This window comes from Myotis myotis, unplaced genomic scaffold (assembly GCF_014108235.1).
Source record: "Myotis myotis isolate mMyoMyo1 unplaced genomic scaffold, mMyoMyo1.p scaffold_m19_p_15, whole genome shotgun sequence".
In the NCBI taxonomy this organism is placed as follows: Eukaryota; Metazoa; Chordata; class Mammalia; order Chiroptera; family Vespertilionidae; genus Myotis; species Myotis myotis.
In genome coordinates this window covers 33455115-33473202 of record NW_023416319.1, presented here as the reverse complement: position 1 = coordinate 33473202, position 18088 = coordinate 33455115, and the positions used below count along the sequence as shown (strand labels likewise).

The window sequence follows — 18088 nt, the reverse complement described above, 5'->3', positions numbered from 1 at the left end:
GGATAACATATTCTTCTGCATATTGTGTGATTATAAATCCTATCGCTACAAACAAAAATGAAGGACATAATGCAGTTGTCTAATGATGTATCATTAAAAAATATTTGGTGAAAGATTATTAAGTGATTTTGGCATGCGATTCAGAAGGAGTTCAGAGAATTTGTGGCAATGTTCTAACAAAAGTTCATTTACTTATTTACGCAGACAAGATTTCTCAGCACTAACGTTTATAAAAGCAAAAATTGGGATAGTATTGACACTAAACTATTTTAGCAATAAGTAATATGCACTGACAGATTGTGAATTAGTTGTGAAAAAATGTCTCATCCAGAGAGGACATTTTAAGAAACTGTTACCCTCGTTTAATAATCATAAAATGTGTAATGTGTTTTTGATGTTTTGATCAATTGTGTTTGAATAATTATAATGATCATTTCAACCAGGAGATTTATTTTGGATAATTAAAGCTTATGTTCTCGGGAGGTCTATAAACCTTTTTTTAAATTTTAAATTTATATTTTTGTGGCAGGGAAATATGATATGGTGATCAATAAAAAACACTCAAGCATAAAATTGTATTACATTAAGATAAAATTATGTGGGGGAAGTGGTATAGAAATAAAAATGCAAGTGGAAAAATTGCCAATGTAAAATTCCTATTACAAATTTCTATTTTCAACGTTTATTTGTGTATTTTTAAGTGGCGGATATCAATTTACATGGACTATTTAGATTCCATTGGATAGTCAAAAATAGTGGGACAGTTATATTTTAAAAGCTAGTATGCTTATATGTGAGAAATTACACACTTTGTGACTACTTAAACCTAGGGAAAAGCTTAGCTCTTGTAAAACAGGAAATGATTGTGTCAGGTGTGTGAGTGAAGGTTGGAAGCCCACTGGTCCACAGCATGTTGGATGCTGCACTGGGTCTGGAAGGAACAGCCTGCATTTGTACAATCCCCTTTGAATCTAACTGGAGACGCTGCCTTTTGTTCACTAGGACGGTCTGACGCCGCTGCACTGTGGAGCCAGGAGCGGCCATGAGCAGGTGGTGGAAATGCTGCTCGATCGAGCTGCCCCCATTCTTTCAAAAACCAAGGTAATTTCTTCCTAGGTTTCGGGCCATTCGACTGTGCTTAGCTTTGAATCCCTTTCCTGGTTATTCCACGCAGCCTTTTGAGTTATGCAGAAAATGCCATCGTTTCCATTTAAGCAATTAGAGTGGCTGTGTTCACCAAATCTCTGGAGAACCTCAAAATCAGTTTGGGCTTATGAAGCCTTTGGTAAGAAGATGTTCTACCACAAAGCCATTTCTGCGTGTGTTGTTTTTGTTTTCTTTTTATCAGGAGCTCTTAGTGCTTGACTCTACTCTGTGATTGCTTGTTGGGGAAGGAAAGACTATAAGGTCTAGATTCTCTAAAGTCTAGCTACCGATTCTCTTTCATCAGCCTCTTGGTTTATTTCGTGAATGTTCGCAGACTAGTAACGAGGCCAGGGATGCCATCTGACGGATAGAGTGGAAACTTTGGAAAGATGGCACCTGGCTTGGTGCCACAGGGAAAGTTCACATGTCTGAAAAGAACACACGTGGATTGCCTGGAAACAAAAATGTTTTACTAAGTGTGTTCTAGATTTTTTAATGGTAAAACCATTTGACCGTATTTCAAAAAGGGAATATTTGTAAATAAATTTTGGAACTACCTCATAGTCACCAGTATTCTTATTAATCAATGATTTTGGAAGCTCTATGGAGCTTTATAAAGAGCCTTAATCTCCCAACATTACCAAAACAAAAAAATTACATGTAACTCCTGTTTGCACCCTAATCAGTGTTTCCTACTCTAGTGAAGATAGACAGGTTGGAGGTGGTCTCAACAATTCCATCACTCATTTGAAATGCAGAGTTTAGATTGGCAAGCTCTGGAGGTATTATCCTACGGAAGTAAACAGCCATAATTTCTTATTGTAGTGCTGACATCTGGGTCTCTTGGGTGCTTTCACCTAAACTACCTACCTGTTCCTTTTCCTTGCATATGGTCCATATCTATCTATCTTTACACCCACCGCTGTCTTCTGAGTCACAGCATCTCTCGCTGAACCATTGTAATAGCTTCATTGCTGGTTCCCCATTTCCCTCCTTGCTTCTCTACAATCCAGTTTCCATTTTGCAGTCAGAGTGGCCATATGAACTGTCCAACCAAGTCATGTCAACCTTGTGCCTAAAAACCTGAATAATTCCCGTTTTTCTCTTTAAAACTAATTTTTATTTTATCAAATAAAATCATATTTTTTCTCCTATTGTTCATTTCATTATCTATTGATGGGTTTTGTGGGGGTTTTTTCGGAGAAATCTCCTTATTTTTTCTTCAATGCTTTTAATATTCAAGAACAATTTCTTATCCTCTGATAGCTTCTTTTCTTAAAGCATCCAGCTCTTGTTTTATGGAAATAATATTTTATGTCACCTTCTGAGGACATTTAAGGCACCTTCTCTTTAGTGTAATTCTGCTCCGTCTCATATGTCCGTAATTCCTCAGATGTCTTATTTTCTCTCTGTTGGCTTTGGCTCACTCTTTCATGTTGGGGGTTTCCCACTCAGGTGCGTTAGGTGGTGGCAGGTTGGAGGGTCCTCTAAGGTCAGGATAAGCGTTCCATTTTTTGAGAGACTGAATTCTCCAACCTTTGATATGTATACTGGGTGAGTAATTTACAGCAGCAATTTTCAAATTTTTTCATCTCATGGCACACATACACTAATGACTAAAATTCTGTGGCACACCCAAAATATATTGTTTGCCTATTGGACAAAAAAAAATAGGTATAATTTTGATCCATTCACACTGGATGGCTATTGTTGTGTTGACTATTCTCATGTCTTTGTTTGACAGTATATGGGGGAAGAGGTCAGTGCCCCTGGCTAAATAGTCAGGTATTGCATGTTTTAAAAATTCATGCTGCACACCAGTTGAAAATAGTTGGTTTACAGTAAGGAAAAGGAAAAGGGGCTGTCAGTGTCCCTGTCCTATATGCATACTTTAATCATAACAACTCATAGAGTGAGTACTGCATACCAGTTTCTAAGCACTTTAATATCTCCTCCCAATAGCTCTATAAGATCCTAATATTACTATTATATCCTTTTTATAGATTAGAAAACTGAGACCCAAAGAAATAAAGTAGATTCCTCACGACATCTCAGCTAGTGGCAGAACAAGAGTTGGAAGCAGGCAGTCTGACTATAGACACCAGGCAACACCTGTACTGTGAGCACCTGGTCTCAGTCCAGAGCCTCACCACTGCTCTCTGCTCTGCCTGGGCCTCTGCATCCAGAGTCTTTCTGGCTTACTTTCTCCAGAGACTAAACTTCTGGCTTCCTGCATGGGGGCAGGCATCTGGTTTTGCTGGGTTGGAAGGGCCTGGAGACCTGACAGCTCTGTACACAGGGGAACCAGTCCTACTTTCTCAGCATTAAGCCTCATGTTTATCTTTCGAGAGTACTGTGTATCCACATCCCCTGCCTTTGGGGCATCAGAGAGGCAAATCCATTGTCTTTATTACACCCAGTGGCATGCTGGAGCCAGGTCATTGAGCCTATTGTGTACGCACATCTCGTCCCAGCTCCACCTCCAGTAATTTGATGTTGATCGCTTGAAATTGGTCGCTGAGGTCTTGACATCATGGGATTGGCAGATACTACGAATCAGGGCCTTCTTTTTCAAAGAGCCGCTGTTAAACCTTTATCAGCACACCACTGATTTTACCCCTCCATGGACACTTAGGTTTCAGCCTTCTTTCTTCTGCTGGGTAAGTTAACACCCTTATGTCCTCTTTTCATATTCCAAAATGTATAGACAGTGCCCATCTATTTTTGTTTCTTTTCCTATGTGTGTATGTGGCTTTCTGGGTGTGCGCGCAAATACATGTACATTCCCTTATGGATTTTGCCTTTCAAATTCCTTTAATGCTTTTTAGTGAGCATTTGGGAAAAGATGGATAAACACATATGTCTAATTTATCACATTTACCTGCAAGCTTCCCGTGTCCTGGAAATAAATTCTTACTAGAACTTGACCACTTTTCTGCCTCATCTCCTCTCGCTGGGCTCCCTACCATCTTCCAGACAGCTAGCCTTAGCCTCATTTCGCTTCCTAAAATACACCAAGTTTGTTCTCATTTCCTGTTCTCTTAGACTGAATTCCCTAAGCCTGTCCCAGATCACTGCAGTCTCCACATGTTTTTCAACTCAAATTTCTTTTCAGCGCCCTTCTTCTTCATCATTGGTTTATTTGTGTTCTCTCTCTCTCTCTCTCTCTCTCTCTCTCTCTCTCTCTCTCTCTCTCTCCATTAAAATGAAAGCAAGAACTTTGATTAATTAAGTGTGGTATCCCAAGCACATAAACTGGTGCCTAACATATATGGCAGCCCTTCGGTAAATATTTGTTGAATGACTATGAAGTGAATAAATGCATTCCTAACTGTAAGACCGTCTGTCTAATTCTTCAAGACTCATCTTTCTGAGCTAAGAAAACCCATCACAGTGGATCCGTATTTTCAGCTTGACGAAGGTGCCATGTGTAATAAGACCCCTCTCCACAAGGCAAATGACCTTTACTTTCTTCTTGTCTTTCCCCAGTGACCTATGCTACCCGCTCGTGTGTCATTAGCTTGTGTATCCTTAGAGGATTGCCCTCGTTTACTGACGCTGCTTTCCTTTTCTACTCTCCCTAAGTCACTAGTTCTCTCCGATTTTGTTATTTTGTTTACTGCATGTGTTCCTCAAAGACTGTATCAAAACCTAAAGCAAAGGAATGTTTTTGTTTTTTTTTTTTTTCTTTTTTTTTATTGATTTTTTACAGAGAGGAAGGGAGAGAGATAGAGAGTTAGAAACATCGATGAGAGAGAATCATCGATCAGCTGCCTCCTGCACATCTCCTACTGGGGATATGCCCGCAACCCAGGTACATGCCCTTGACCGGAATCGAACCTGGGACCTCTCACCACATGCGGGCGCACATGTACAGTGCAATTGAAACTTCGTGGCCCATGCGCATAAGTCAGTATTTTGTGGAAGAGCCACACTCAAGGGGCCAAAGAGCCAGATGTGGCTCGCGAGCCACAGTTTGCCAACCACTGTCCTAGAGGATTCAGTAATATTTGGTTCATCAGTGCATAATTACCATGCCATTATTTTCAAAGTTTACGATGACCACTTTTTTGGAAACTGAATTTGCTGTCACTTTTTGCCCCCCTAAAATATGTTAAATTATGTTACAGTAATTAACAGGGCCTTTCTTGATAATTGGATTCTCTAGGAATTTCCCAGGCTCCTCCAGTTTGCCTACACATTTAAAGGAAGCATGCTTGAAAAGACTGACAACTTTTTAATTGTTTTATTTTTAACTTACAGCTGACGTACAATCTTATGTTAGTTCCAGAATGACATAATATCTTGTTTTTGTCTTCATTAGGAAACGTACTGAATACTAAGTGCCACTCTAATCTTTTAAGGTTTTATTTACCTGTGAACCCATTCATGTCTTCTCTCAGCTCTTCACATGCATTTCTGACTCGTTCCTATTGCACATAATTAACTGTGTCATTGAACCCCCTTGATTTAAACTGAGGCAAGCTTCAGTTAATGGCTTGGCCACTGCCTTGCCTTTCCTCATTATAGACACATGGGGGCGCCAGATTAATGGGAAATGAAACATTGACGTGAGATGAAATGTGTTCTTGTAAGCAGGCCTTTTTATTCATTGAATCAATATAGTATTCAATACCAAGTATTAGCAACTCATAAGGACACAATGAAAGCCTACTAGACACCAACCTGTTCCTGCTTTTGTTTTATCTTTTTCAGTCTGAAAAATTAAGAATTCCAATTCACTGGGAATGCAATAAATAATGGATTTTAGTGCAACTCATACTTTTTCAATCAGAAAAAGAAATTATCTTTGAAAATGTGTTGATTTCTATTGATATAAGAATTCATAGGACTAGTTTTAAAAGTTCAAAACCGTTGTCAAAACCTTTTAAGCAATAGAAGGTATTTCTGTATAAAAAACTAGAGTTTTTAATCTGTTCATATCTGTGCTGTATTATGTGTCTGGCACATTTTTTTATTAAAAGGCAACATGATAAACTCTGATTCTCTTGTGTGTTCCAGAATGGACTGTCCCCACTGCACATGGCCACGCAAGGGGATCACTTGAACTGTGTCCAGCTTCTCCTCCAGCATAACGTGCCTGTGGATGACGTCACCAACGACTACCTGACCGCCCTGCACGTGGCCGCCCACTGTGGCCATTACAAAGTCGCCAAGGTTCTCTTGGACAAGAAAGCTAACCCCAATGCCAAAGCCCTGGTGAGTGTCTCTGCCAAAGGTCCAGATGTTGTCCTGCCGAGGACATGCTACCTCTGTATGCGAAGGGATTGCTTTTGAGGAGGTAAAAATGGAAAGTCTAATCAAACCAAGTGCACGTCTCCTCAACTTTTTCAAGTATCCTTCTGGGAAATCTATAAAACCTATTTCTGACACCAACAGGCTTGTGGGATTCGGTCGTTAACACCCTTTAGGGTCACACCAGTGATTCTCTTATGCAAATGAAACCCAAAGACCATGCAAGTATAAAATTCCTGAGGTGGTCAACCTTATCTTTCTGTAGGAAACGTTATAATCCAATGAATTAAAAGTGTTTTCTGAGGCAAAATGAGAAAAAAGAAAAACACATTATCTTAAACATGAGATGTCTAGGAATTTATGAGCTAAAATGCTATGTTAACCATGTGAGTTAATGACATATGGCCTGTCATCTACACAAATCTCAATGTTGGCCTAGTCTGTAGTCTTAACTCCTAAAATGATTTGCTATTTTAACCCTTAGCTCTGTATGGTAATTTGGTTTTCTCAGCAGGATGGTGTTTGTTGTCTTAGGAAAATAAATGGTCCCAATTTAGTCGGCTGTTTAAATTTAGTTCAGAAGAAGCACCCACGTTTAGGAAAAACTAACTCACCAAATGCTAGGGAGAGCCTGTGAGTGAATTCATAACTTTGAGCTGAAGGCTGCCATCCAGTCAGCCCTGTCAGGGAGGGTCCCTGCTCCTTTCTGGCTGTGGTCACCCTGGCTGAATGGATCTGCTGTCTGGCTCTGAAATCCGGGGTGGGCAGCAAAGAATGAGGAGAGGGGAGCTCTCCAGACCCCAGGCAGCTGCGTGACCATAGTCATTCTAAGTGCTTTTCTCAGAGCAGCATGTTGAAAGCTGTTGACCTGCCCTGTGTATCAAACATATCTTTAAATTCTGGGAAGGGAGGAAAATAAATTAGCAGTCATGACTCATTTTCCATACAAGAAAAAAAAAGCCTTAAAACAGGGTGTGGGCTCTCACTGTCATTTTCCTCTGACTCGAAAGATTTCGCAACACATAAAGGCTGTAGCCAGTCATCCTGACATGGACTCTGGCCAGGTAAAGGGAAGCACCTGCTGTGACTTTGACCTACGCTTTTAGAGTGGACCCCAGAATGTTAGATAGTTCTCTGTGGCAACTAAAAGACGCTCATGGTCTCAATGATGAGGCAGTAGGATTTGGTAGGTGATTTGTTTTAAATAAGCAGGTCCTTTTATCAGATTAAATATTAAACCAAATGATCCAAATAATGTTAGGTTGGGGAACTTTCTGCTTCCTTGAATTAAGCACCTACTTGGATCTTAAAGCTGGAAGGAATGAACACCTTCTAGAACTGGCCTTGTAGTTACCTTACCACGTAGCAGAGAAGTCAGAAGTCAGAATAGGCATTGGTGACCTTTGGGCTTTGAGGACAGGCGTCAGGGCCAGCTGTTTTTAGTCTGTGTTTGAAATGAGGGAGAGGAGGGACATATTATTTGGAAGAGTGAATTCCGAAATGAAGTCATCTAAAGGAATAGAGTGACCATTCTGCCTTAGCTCCCAGGGATGGTGACCAAAAAGAATTCCACAATTACCAGAGCACCTTGGGTTCCTAAGACCAGCGAGGCTACTGTGCTTCCAGAAAAAGATCTGCATTCTGCCTAGCGCCATGTCGTTACTGCTCTTTTCCAAATCTTTCCAGAAACACACGGTAGCAAAAATGTTGTACCACACTCAGTGGAATGGGATTTCAATGGGATGTAGTCAAGTGGATATGTGTCGTTGTCCCTTGCAGAATGGCTTTACCCCTCTTCACATCGCCTGCAAGAAGAATCGGATTAAAGTCATGGAACTCCTTCTGAAACACGGTGCATCCATCCAAGCTGTAACCGAGGTGAGAGGACTAGGACTGCTGGGTCCCCCGGTACTGAAAGGATAGCAGCCGGAGTCCCAGTGTCAGCCCCGATGACCAGCGAGTTTTGCTCCGTGCGATTGCCACAGTCTGCTCTCTGAGCCTTTCACCCAAGGGGCTGCGAGTCCCGAGGAGAGCAGACAAGAGCGTGGGTGGGTCAGTGCAGGTTCGTCACCGTGACTGGAAGCACAACCCCAAACAGGCTTCGCGCTCCGGGGGTGGGACTCCGTCCCTGAAAGCATCATTTATATGAAATCCTATAACTCAGTGCTTCTCAGAGGGAGCGCTTTTGCCCCCAAGGGACATTTGCAATGTCTGCAGGTTGTTTTTAGTGTCTCAGCTGGATGGTGCTACTGGCATCTAGTGGACGGAGGCCAGAGATGCTACTAAACAGTTGACAGTGTACAGGCCAGACTCCCACCGCAAGGAATGATCTGGCTCAAAATGCCAATGAGCTGAGAAACCCTGCATAATACAGCCTCTGTGTGTTTGAAAACTGTGGATTGCTCTCTATAAAAACTCAGAGTTAATGCAGCAGAGTGAAGGACTAGCTCTAGATTTCTTTTGTACAAACCAACACAGAACTCAGAAAAAAAGGCCCATCAGGATAAGGGCTAAGCCTTCAACACAGCCAAGCCGGCCTGGCATCTACTCTCCAGACTCCTCCCACCCCCCACCCACCCCATCCTAGCACGAGGTCTCTGTGGATTCTAGCCCTCAACACTGCCCTAGACTGGACACCCCTTCATTCATACCTCTCTGCTCCCTCCGTGTGTCACACACCCACTTCCCCAGGCTAATCCCACACATCCTCCAGGACCAGATCTAGGCCACCTTCTCCAGGAAACCTCCCCTCACCCCCTGACCAGATCCAGGACCTCTCCCCAGGATCACACTACTGCTGTGTGTACTTCCACCAAAGCACTGACTCAGCTGCTTTACTTATGACCCAGCCAGCCCCCTGCCCCTTAGAACCTGCAGGCTCCTTCTGGACAGGCGTGAGTCTTGCTGGTGTTTCTATGCCCACAGGGCCTGGCCCATAGGAGATCATTCAGAAAGGCTTGTTGGTTGCATCATAAAGACGATGAGATTTGAGGCCAACATAAAAGCTGAGATCTAGTCCAGTGATTCTCACATTACCTCATTCTCTGATCTAGTCTAGTGGCCATTATAGTATTTGCCTTAATTATATCACCTCAATGTATGATATTCATATAGTTAAAAATCAAATAAACTGAGACTGTTAATGTTGATTTGCTCATTTTAGCAGGATGACTTTGTGTTAGGCTCCATGATCTTTCACAAGTAATATAAGAAATGTATGCTGAGTGCATGGGAATCCTTCTTGAAGGCCAGAGAGGATTTGAAATGAGTCAACATTTTACTAGCACATCCTGTCTGGATTTGTAACACTCAAAATGTTTTTAAAATCACATGGTCGAAAATATTAATACTGATTTACACTTTTATCAGTCTTATGGCTTCATGGTAGACACCCTGTTTTTCAATTATAAAGTAGTAAGTTTATTCTCAGTGCATGGAAACCCCTTTTAAAGATTAGAATGTACTCTGGAGTAGAAGTGGAGTTTTGACTGATGTTTGAATAAATGCCCAGAGATGTCAGCTGGTGAGGAGACGGTCCCAGTGCCAGCCCTGGGCTCCCCAAGAGCTCTGTACACCAGCCCAGACCCTCATGAGGGCTTCACCTTGCACACATTTTGACAACTCCCCCTGCTGACGGAAAAAGGGCTCCATGTTATAACAAGTCTTTTCCCGTTTTTCCTCAGTTCCCACTAGTTGAAATCGGTGCAACCAGAATTCTTCCCCTTCTGTCTTTTACCTCACTTTTACCCTAGAGAATTCCTTTTACCTTTTTTTTTTTTTTTCATTATTCAAATTTCTATGGACATTTGCTATCTCCTCCTCTCTCCTTAAAAAATAAAAGAGCTTTTTCTAGCCATTTTAAGTATTTTTACCAAATTAGGATGTTCATGTTGTAAGTGGAATTATATTCTGAAAAATTAAAAATGTAATCATTTCATGTAAAAGGCAGAAGTGTTATGAGTTGTGTTGTATGTCGGCTTTGAAGCAAACTTAAAAATGAAGGTCTAGCCCAGCCCGTTGGCTCAGTGGGTGGATGGGTGGGTGGGTGGATGGTAGGCGGCGGTTGGGCAGGCAAGCAGAGAAACCCTTTTTATGATAAGACTACAAACCAACATTCCCCTCTTCTCCCCCCAGTCGGGCCTTACCCCAATCCATGTTGCTGCCTTCATGGGGCATGTGAATATCGTCTCACAGCTAATGCATCATGGAGCCTCCCCAAATACCACCAACGTGGTGAGTATCCTTTTCTCAGAGAACGGCCAGTTGTGAGTATTTACTATACTGGCAAAGGTTGCTCTTCCCTACTTTGTTGTTGTTGTTGTTATAAGTAAATTAATTGACATCACACTAGTATTAACACACCAGACCACAAGCATAACAATGCTAGTTGGACCCATGAGTGCCAAAGGAGTGAAAATAAAACCAGCAACATTCTGGCTCAGAAACAGCAAACCAGAAGTTTCCTGTACACCCACCCTGAGGGTGTGCCACCAACAAGGGTCTCTACTAGCAACCAGAATCAGCACCGAAACAGACCAGCTTCTCAGTGCAATACAGGCTTTCCTGGCACTAACACCATGGGGAGGTTTTACCATATACTGGGTTATATGGTAACTACATCCTCAAGATCTTTCCAGTAAACACATTAGCAAGTTTTGTGTGAAATATGTCTTTGTTATATATCACTTATGGGAGAGAATATATTTTATTATTACTTTGTTTCTGTCTATCCGTGTCTTCCATACTGTTTTCATTTTTGTTGTTACATAAATGAATAATCCGAATTAAAGTCTCCTTAATGAAATGGAGGGATAGGTGGTGTGGGGCGGGGGGGGACTTAGTGGCAAAGAAACTGACCCCTTGGGTTAATGCCCGAAGGCTAGGAGGCTGATCTGATGAGGTGAAGCAGAGAAAGCACACTGGCAGCCAGCAAGCCCACTCGGGCCCTCATGTGCGTCTGTGTTGCCCATGCAGCACTTTGGTTTCTGTTTAGTTTTCCAGTCTGGTTTTGTGGTCAACATGGAAGTGCACACAAATAGCCAGGCTGCCCCTCCTTTTGAATAGGAAGGCGTGGCCCCCTGCACAGCCCCACAGCTGCCTGCAGACCTCACGTAGTGGCCCCCACCTTCGGGCAGGCCCCCGGCTCTTCTGAGCTCACCCCACCTGCCCTCTCCACTCATGTATCCTCCTCTCCCCCTGTGAGCATTCACCTTTCCACCCTCAAAGAGGCCACCTTGAAGGTTCCTGGACAGCACTTCTGACACTGTGATGACTAGGCCCCTCGGCTTATACCAAAGTCCTCCCTTCCTGGATCAGGTTCCTCTGAAATTCTTGTGCCTTTCATCTCCTGTCTCTCCTAGCCTTCACTGAGGAAGTGCTTGGGACGTTTTTTTATTTATAAAATATGAAGCCGACATCATAAGCTTCATGCAGGTGAAGCTTACCACTCTTCTTCGGAGCTGCAGTAACTTTGTTCCGACTCTTCTTCCCCAGAGAGGAGAAACAGCGCTGCACATGGCAGCTCGGTCCGGCCAGGCCGCAGTCGTGCGGCATCTAGTGCAAGACGGAGCTCAGGTAGAAGCTAAAGCAAAGGTCAGTGCGATTCCTGGAAGCATTTGCTATTGATGGGGAAAGTCTTGATTTTAATAAACCCTTTAAATATATGCATGCCATCTTCCAAGAATACTTCTTTAACGTAGTGAGCAACCTCCACTGGAAAAAATCTCTACCCAAGTGACATTGTAAAAACATCCCTTCCCTGTACGGTTGTCCATTCAGTTATTTAATGGGATTAAATAGAACAGGCACAGTGTGCCAGAAGGAACTTCGTGTCCTTGGCACAGGGTTGGTCCTGAACAGATTAAGAAACAAACCTAGACTCAGTCCAGAGTTCTTCACACTCTGTAGAGAGGGGCTTATGCACAGGCTTCTAGGATAAGCACAGTTTGGAAGCATCACTGAGCTCATTTGGTTCACTCGCAGGCCAGCTGTCACAGCCACAAAGGAAAAAGGAAGTTTTAACTTTTTCTCTACAAGTTGTGAAACCATAAACCCTGGGACGAAGGTCAGAGTTGTTTCAGGGATCTGCCTTTGCATGAAAAAAGGAACTCCAGGGTTAAATTTGAATGCTTCGCCCTGGCCTGGTGTCCAGCCCCCAGAGGAAACCCACTTTCCTGTCAGTATTCAGGATGTATAGTTGGTCTGGTTCTTCAAAATGGCAGTTCAGGTCAGGAATTGTCAGTAAACACATCAATACCTTAATCATTTCCTTTCAACATACAAGACATGCATGTGTATTTATTTGCGATTTATTTCTGTGATCTGTAGTTCCTAGTTTGGGGTGGAGAGGAAATAGATATCCGTGAAGCAGTGGGAGTGCAGAATATTTATAACCGTTGGTAATTTTCTCTCGGTGTGTTCAGCTGTCTCACCCATATCTAATTAAATCATAATTGCTTTTTATCAACATCTATCTAGGCTTTCCAAAGCTTTCAACTCAGTATTCTTAGTGGGAAATACAGCCTTTCCTGTCATGCTCATTTTTTACCTGTGAACATATTATTTATTGTATAATTAAAGTAATTAGTGCACAAGTAGTACAAATTAGGAGAATAATTAGTGCAAGCATACCACAGTGAGAATAAACCGAACTAGGTCTGGGTAAGCATGAAGTCTGCAGGGGGAGGCGAAGGTTGTGGCATTCTAAGCAGCAGACCGCAAACCTCAAGGGTCTAGTGTTCTGTGGCACCAGTTCGTGGATGTTGTAGAGGATCTAGAAACAAAGGTCAGCAAACTTTATCTGTAAGGATCAAAGAGTAAATATTTTAGGCTTTGAAGGGTGCAGCATTGCTATCACAGCAGCTCAACTCTGCCATTGGAGCAAAAGCAGCCACAGACAGTGCATCAGCAAATGGGCATGTCTGGGTCCCAATAAAACTTTATTGACAAACAGGTGGCAGCTGGATTTGGCTGCTGGAGTGTAGTTTTCTGACCCTTGATCTAGAGCCATGGTTCTCAACCTTGGCTGCACATTAGATCACCTGGGAATCTTTTTAAAATCCTGATTTCTGGGCCTCATCCTCCGGAAATTCTGTTTCTTTGTTACTAATGTTGTGGCCCCACCCCATAACAAAGAAACAGAATTTCCAGAGGATGAGGCCCAGAAATCAGGATTTTAAAAAGATTCCCAGGTGATCTAATGTGCAGCCAAGGTTGAGAACCACTGGTCTAGAGGATATTGGTGAATCCACTTAATCAGTTAAGTGGAAGAGTTAAGAGAAGTTATACTGTACCTTGGATTATAGAAAAACTCACACTTATGAGTGCTGTTATTCCATACCAAGCATTGTGTCAAAGGAGTGGTTCTACCCATCAACTGAAATTGAGGATTTTTGGTTATCAATTTGTTAAGGAGGCAGCATGTATCATGGTTAGGAGCCTGACTTCCTCAGCCGCACTGCCTGTATTTGGACCTTGGTCTACCAATTACTAGCTGTGTAACATGGGGTAGGTTCAGGATTCTGTGCCAGGTTTCCTTTTCTCATTTCCTCACATAGCAAAGGAGACTAGTGATCGTGCAATTCATAGGACGGTTGTGATGATTAAAAAGGTACGGTAGGGGCAGTACTTACAGCCTGGGGCAGGTAGGTGCCCAGGACATGTTTAGTGGTGGTGGTGGCAATTGTAGAGTTTTATGAAATTTTCCTTTGGCAACTCTCTCTCTCTGTTTTCAGTATTCCTCTTCTTCCTCATAGCATCTCCCCTAATGCTTCCTGCTAGTAACATAGTAGGTAGGAAGTTTTGACCTTGCTTTGACCTTGACTCTCATCTTACTACCCTTCCAAAGCAGTATCCTGTGCTGCACCCTCTTCTCTCCACCTTCCCTACGTAAAGTATTTACCTGAACTTTTTCACATTCAAGCAGGGGATTTCTTTGTGGAGGACCACCATAGAGCATCTTTGGACAAATGAGGAATAGATGCCTCTCCCACTTGGGCATAGGGACCTAAGGGACAGGACTTAGTGAGGGCCTTATGCATTTGGGTGAATTGTATAAGGTGCCCCTCCACTTGAGGCAGATGCAGCCTATGCCAGGATGTACAACTTGGCAAGTAGAGGGTAGGCTGGCTTTCAGCCCTGTTGGCTGGGAGCTGTTTTGCTGGTGTACCTGTACAGGCCTATACTGCCCCCTCAACTCTTGGTGATGGGAAGACACCACCAATAAATTTCATCCCATATGAGTGCGTTATAACTGGTGGAAGTTTAATATCCCTCCTGGGTATTTGAGGTTTACCAGGATTTATTTCCTTATCTCCCAAAAAAGGAGCCATTAGATATTAAAAACTGATAAAGTATGGCAGGTGGTAGTGGAAATAATTTATAGATAGAAATGTCTTCCATACTTTCATACTAATAGTTTGGTAGAAATGTATTTAAGCTTAGGTTTACCATCTCCACCCTTCTGAACCTTGAGGAAAAGGTAAATGAGATTCTCTTTATTATTGAGTAAGAGTTGGACTTTAGTTTCTGATACCAGGCAATTTGCTAAATGTTTCTCAAGGGTACCATTGTTTTCTCAGCTAATCGGCCTTGCATTTCCTCCTTGCCATTTAGGATGACCAAACCCCACTGCACATCTCAGCCCGATTGGGGAAGGCGGATATAGTCCAGCAGCTGTTGCAGCAAGGAGCGTCTCCAAATGCAGCCACAACTTCTGGGTACACCGCCCTCCACCTTGCAGCCCGAGAAGGGCATGAGGACGTGGCCTCATTCCTTTTGGATCATGGAGCATCTTTGTCTATTACAACAAAGGTGTGAAAACAAGTCTTGGAATCCTACTCTGTCCCTCCAAATACATCCTCCTTGTAATCCCCAATGTGTCCTTACAATTTCTGCTGTGTTCTCCAAAATACATCCTCCTCAAAATTCCTTAGTACCTGTTCCCAGCAACAGGTACAACGGTTGTATATCATCACCTACACTTGGGATCCCAGGGTAGTCCCAACATGGCCAGCAAAGCCCTGGAGTGGGGGAGGGTAGTTAGGGTATGTGTAAGTTTGTGTGTGTCTGTGTGTCTGGCTTAAGTTTCTCAGTACATTATCTTCTAATGAAAACGCACTGATATCAGAGTCAGATACTTCTTGAATGTTATTTGATAGATTTAACTGGTGATTTTAAAAACATAGCCAGAGATTTCTCTAGCTGGGACCATGTATGTAAACCACATTATCAAAGCTCAGTTGGTTGGTATTTTTATACTACTTTCAAATCAGGAGGAGAAATTTTTTTGGGGGGGGACAATTTTTGTTGTTGTCATTCCTTTTGTTACTATTGTGTTGTTTGACTTATGCTCTGATTTTTTTTAAATCTTGACTCTGATACCTTAGAATGGTAGTGTTCCACATAATTGCTCTGCAGATGCAAAATTTAGAGGTCTTTTTTTTTAAGTTACTGTTTAAACCTTGTAGGTGTGGTAGGAAGATAGCTGGAAATGGTGTTGCACTATCTTATTTGGGTGCAAAGAAGAAGCATTAATGTATAACCAATGAGCAAGATAATTACAATAATTATAAATACTTGGTAGTAAACTATCTGGGGGGAAAAATGATGACGACCTTAAACTTCGCCTCCTGTGATTCTTTAGGCTCTTCGGGAAAGTTGAGATGTAAGTTCCTGGATCTCATTCAATGTGTAAAACATTGGGGTTTTGAGTGCCCCAGCCCATTCACCAAGCCAGCTGCCCACTGGCTCTAGTTGGCTATAATCTCATGAGGTCGAATGTGTTGATGACCCTGCAGTCCCTGTCTCATGTTTGGGTCCCTCCCTAACGGGAGAAGTGCTAGATACCCAGATCCTTGTAGGAGCTGAGAGCAAGGGAGATTAGTACTCAACCTCAGTGTCCAACTGTACTTGTTTATTGGACTAGCACCTGGTGTTCTTATTCAGTTCAGTTCACCTGTGTGTGAGGACCTCTGGCTCCTACTCCTGAAGACTGGAACAAACATAAAGATATGTGCATACATGTGGAAAAAGCGAAATGGGAAGAGAAAGGCTCCAGTCTGAAATTATGGGAGGACCAGATTTGCCCTGGATGTTCCCAAGCCCACCAAATCCAAATTGCACCTGGGACTCTGGAACCTATTCTTCCTACAACATGAAATCCCAAAATGGCCCTAGAATAAGCCCCAGATCCAGCTCTCCAACCTCATCCTGGTCTGAGGGCCACTTAGTCCCAGCGTCAGTGGCCTGCTGTGGCTCAGTCAGCGCACAGAGAAGTGAAATATCCTGCTCTTCCTTGTTGGCGAGGGGACTCTCTAACTGTCACCTACCCGTCTTGCCTCTTAAGTGCAGCCTTACCTGCTCCTCCTCATTAATGATTCATCAGTTCCAGAAGAGAGATGCCCTTCGGTCATTTCTATTGTTCATTATTTTTATGTTTCATTTTTCAGAAAGGATTCACTCCCCTTCATGTGGCAGCAAAATACGGGAAGCTTGAAGTAGCCAACCTCCTGCTGCAGAAGAGCGCGTCTCCTGATGCCGCTGGGAAGGTAGGGGGTCACCAGCCACCCTGTATAACAGGCCCCTTCCACGATAACAAAACACTCACTTGCTGTTATTCACCACCAGCCACCTACTAGTAAATGATAACCATAGTTAAGTCTCATAGGCCAAGGAACACTGGAAATAGGTGAGTGCTGGGGTCCAAGTGTTGTGGCAACTGCAGTGTAAAGTGCACTCTATGTTGTACCCGATCTAATCCCGTCTCCTAACTCTAGGCCTCGGATGTTAAGACACTGTTGACACTGGTTGTTTCTGCACGTGTTTTCAGAGCGGGCTAACTCCACTGCATGTAGCTGCACATTACGATAACCAGAAGGTGGCCCTTCTGCTTTTGGACCAAGGAGCCTCACCTCATGCGGCTGCAAAGGTACCTGTAACTCGACGGCATGAGGACACTGGCAGGCAGTGCCCATCCATCTCTACGTCCACTTCCACTTGCACAGAACTATACGCTCCTAGGGAATCTGTGCCTTCAGCTATTTAGTCAACTCATCTAGTAGATGCTCAATAAATATTTACTTGTCAGTTGATTTTCCTTGAAAATCCAGGACATCCTGGAGCCTGGGGAGGACATGAAGTTCAGGTACTCGTGAGCCAGATGAGAAACATAAGTGCAAGAGAGTTCTGATTTGTCAACGTTATAAAATATGTGCTGCATTTTCCCAGGCTGTAAAACAGTGCCTTCGAGTTATTTGTTTCATAAACTAAGTTGGGAGGTTTTGCTTATGTGTTTTTAATATTGCTAAGGGGAATCATTATTCTTATTGTTAAGGCATTTTTGAGCAGTTAGACAACCTAGATTTCTCAGAAAAGAGATGCATGGAGTGTATGGCTTTTTTATCCCTCTGGTATTTGGATTCGAGAGGTATTTATTGAAAGATAGGTAAATGGAAATATGCTTTAGGAAGTGCTGTATTTTTGCGCAAGTGGCTATGATCAGGAACATTGGAGTGACACAAACCACAATCTAACTGCTGCCCAGTTCTTTCACTAAAGATTATTGGTTGAAGGAACTTTAGCATCCCTAATGCTTTTTATATATCTTTGTTTTACTCTTCCACTTTGGGAACCTACAGTGCTCTTCCTTAAACTTGGTGTTTAGATCAGTGATGGCGAACCTTTTGAG

General features: G+C 42.7%; 1 protein-coding gene across 4 annotated transcripts in view; it reads left to right on the top strand.

Moving 5' to 3' along the window:
* ANK3 (ankyrin 3) overlaps positions 1–18088 on the top strand; it is a 461267-nt gene that overhangs the window by 312668 nt on the left and 130511 nt on the right. For all 4 annotated transcript variants that reach the window (XM_036336813.1, XM_036336815.1, XM_036336812.1 and 1 more), the window contains exons 9-16: positions 1003–1101; positions 6169–6366; positions 8182–8280; positions 10537–10635; positions 11896–11994; positions 15016–15213; positions 16851–16949; positions 17231–17329. In XM_036336813.1, the coding sequence (XP_036192706.1) occupies positions 1003–1101; positions 6169–6366; positions 8182–8280; positions 10537–10635; positions 11896–11994; positions 15016–15213; positions 16851–16949; positions 17231–17329 (990 nt within the window). The remainder of the gene's footprint in view (positions 1–1002; positions 1102–6168; positions 6367–8181; positions 8281–10536; positions 10636–11895; positions 11995–15015; positions 15214–16850; positions 16950–17230; positions 17330–18088) is intronic.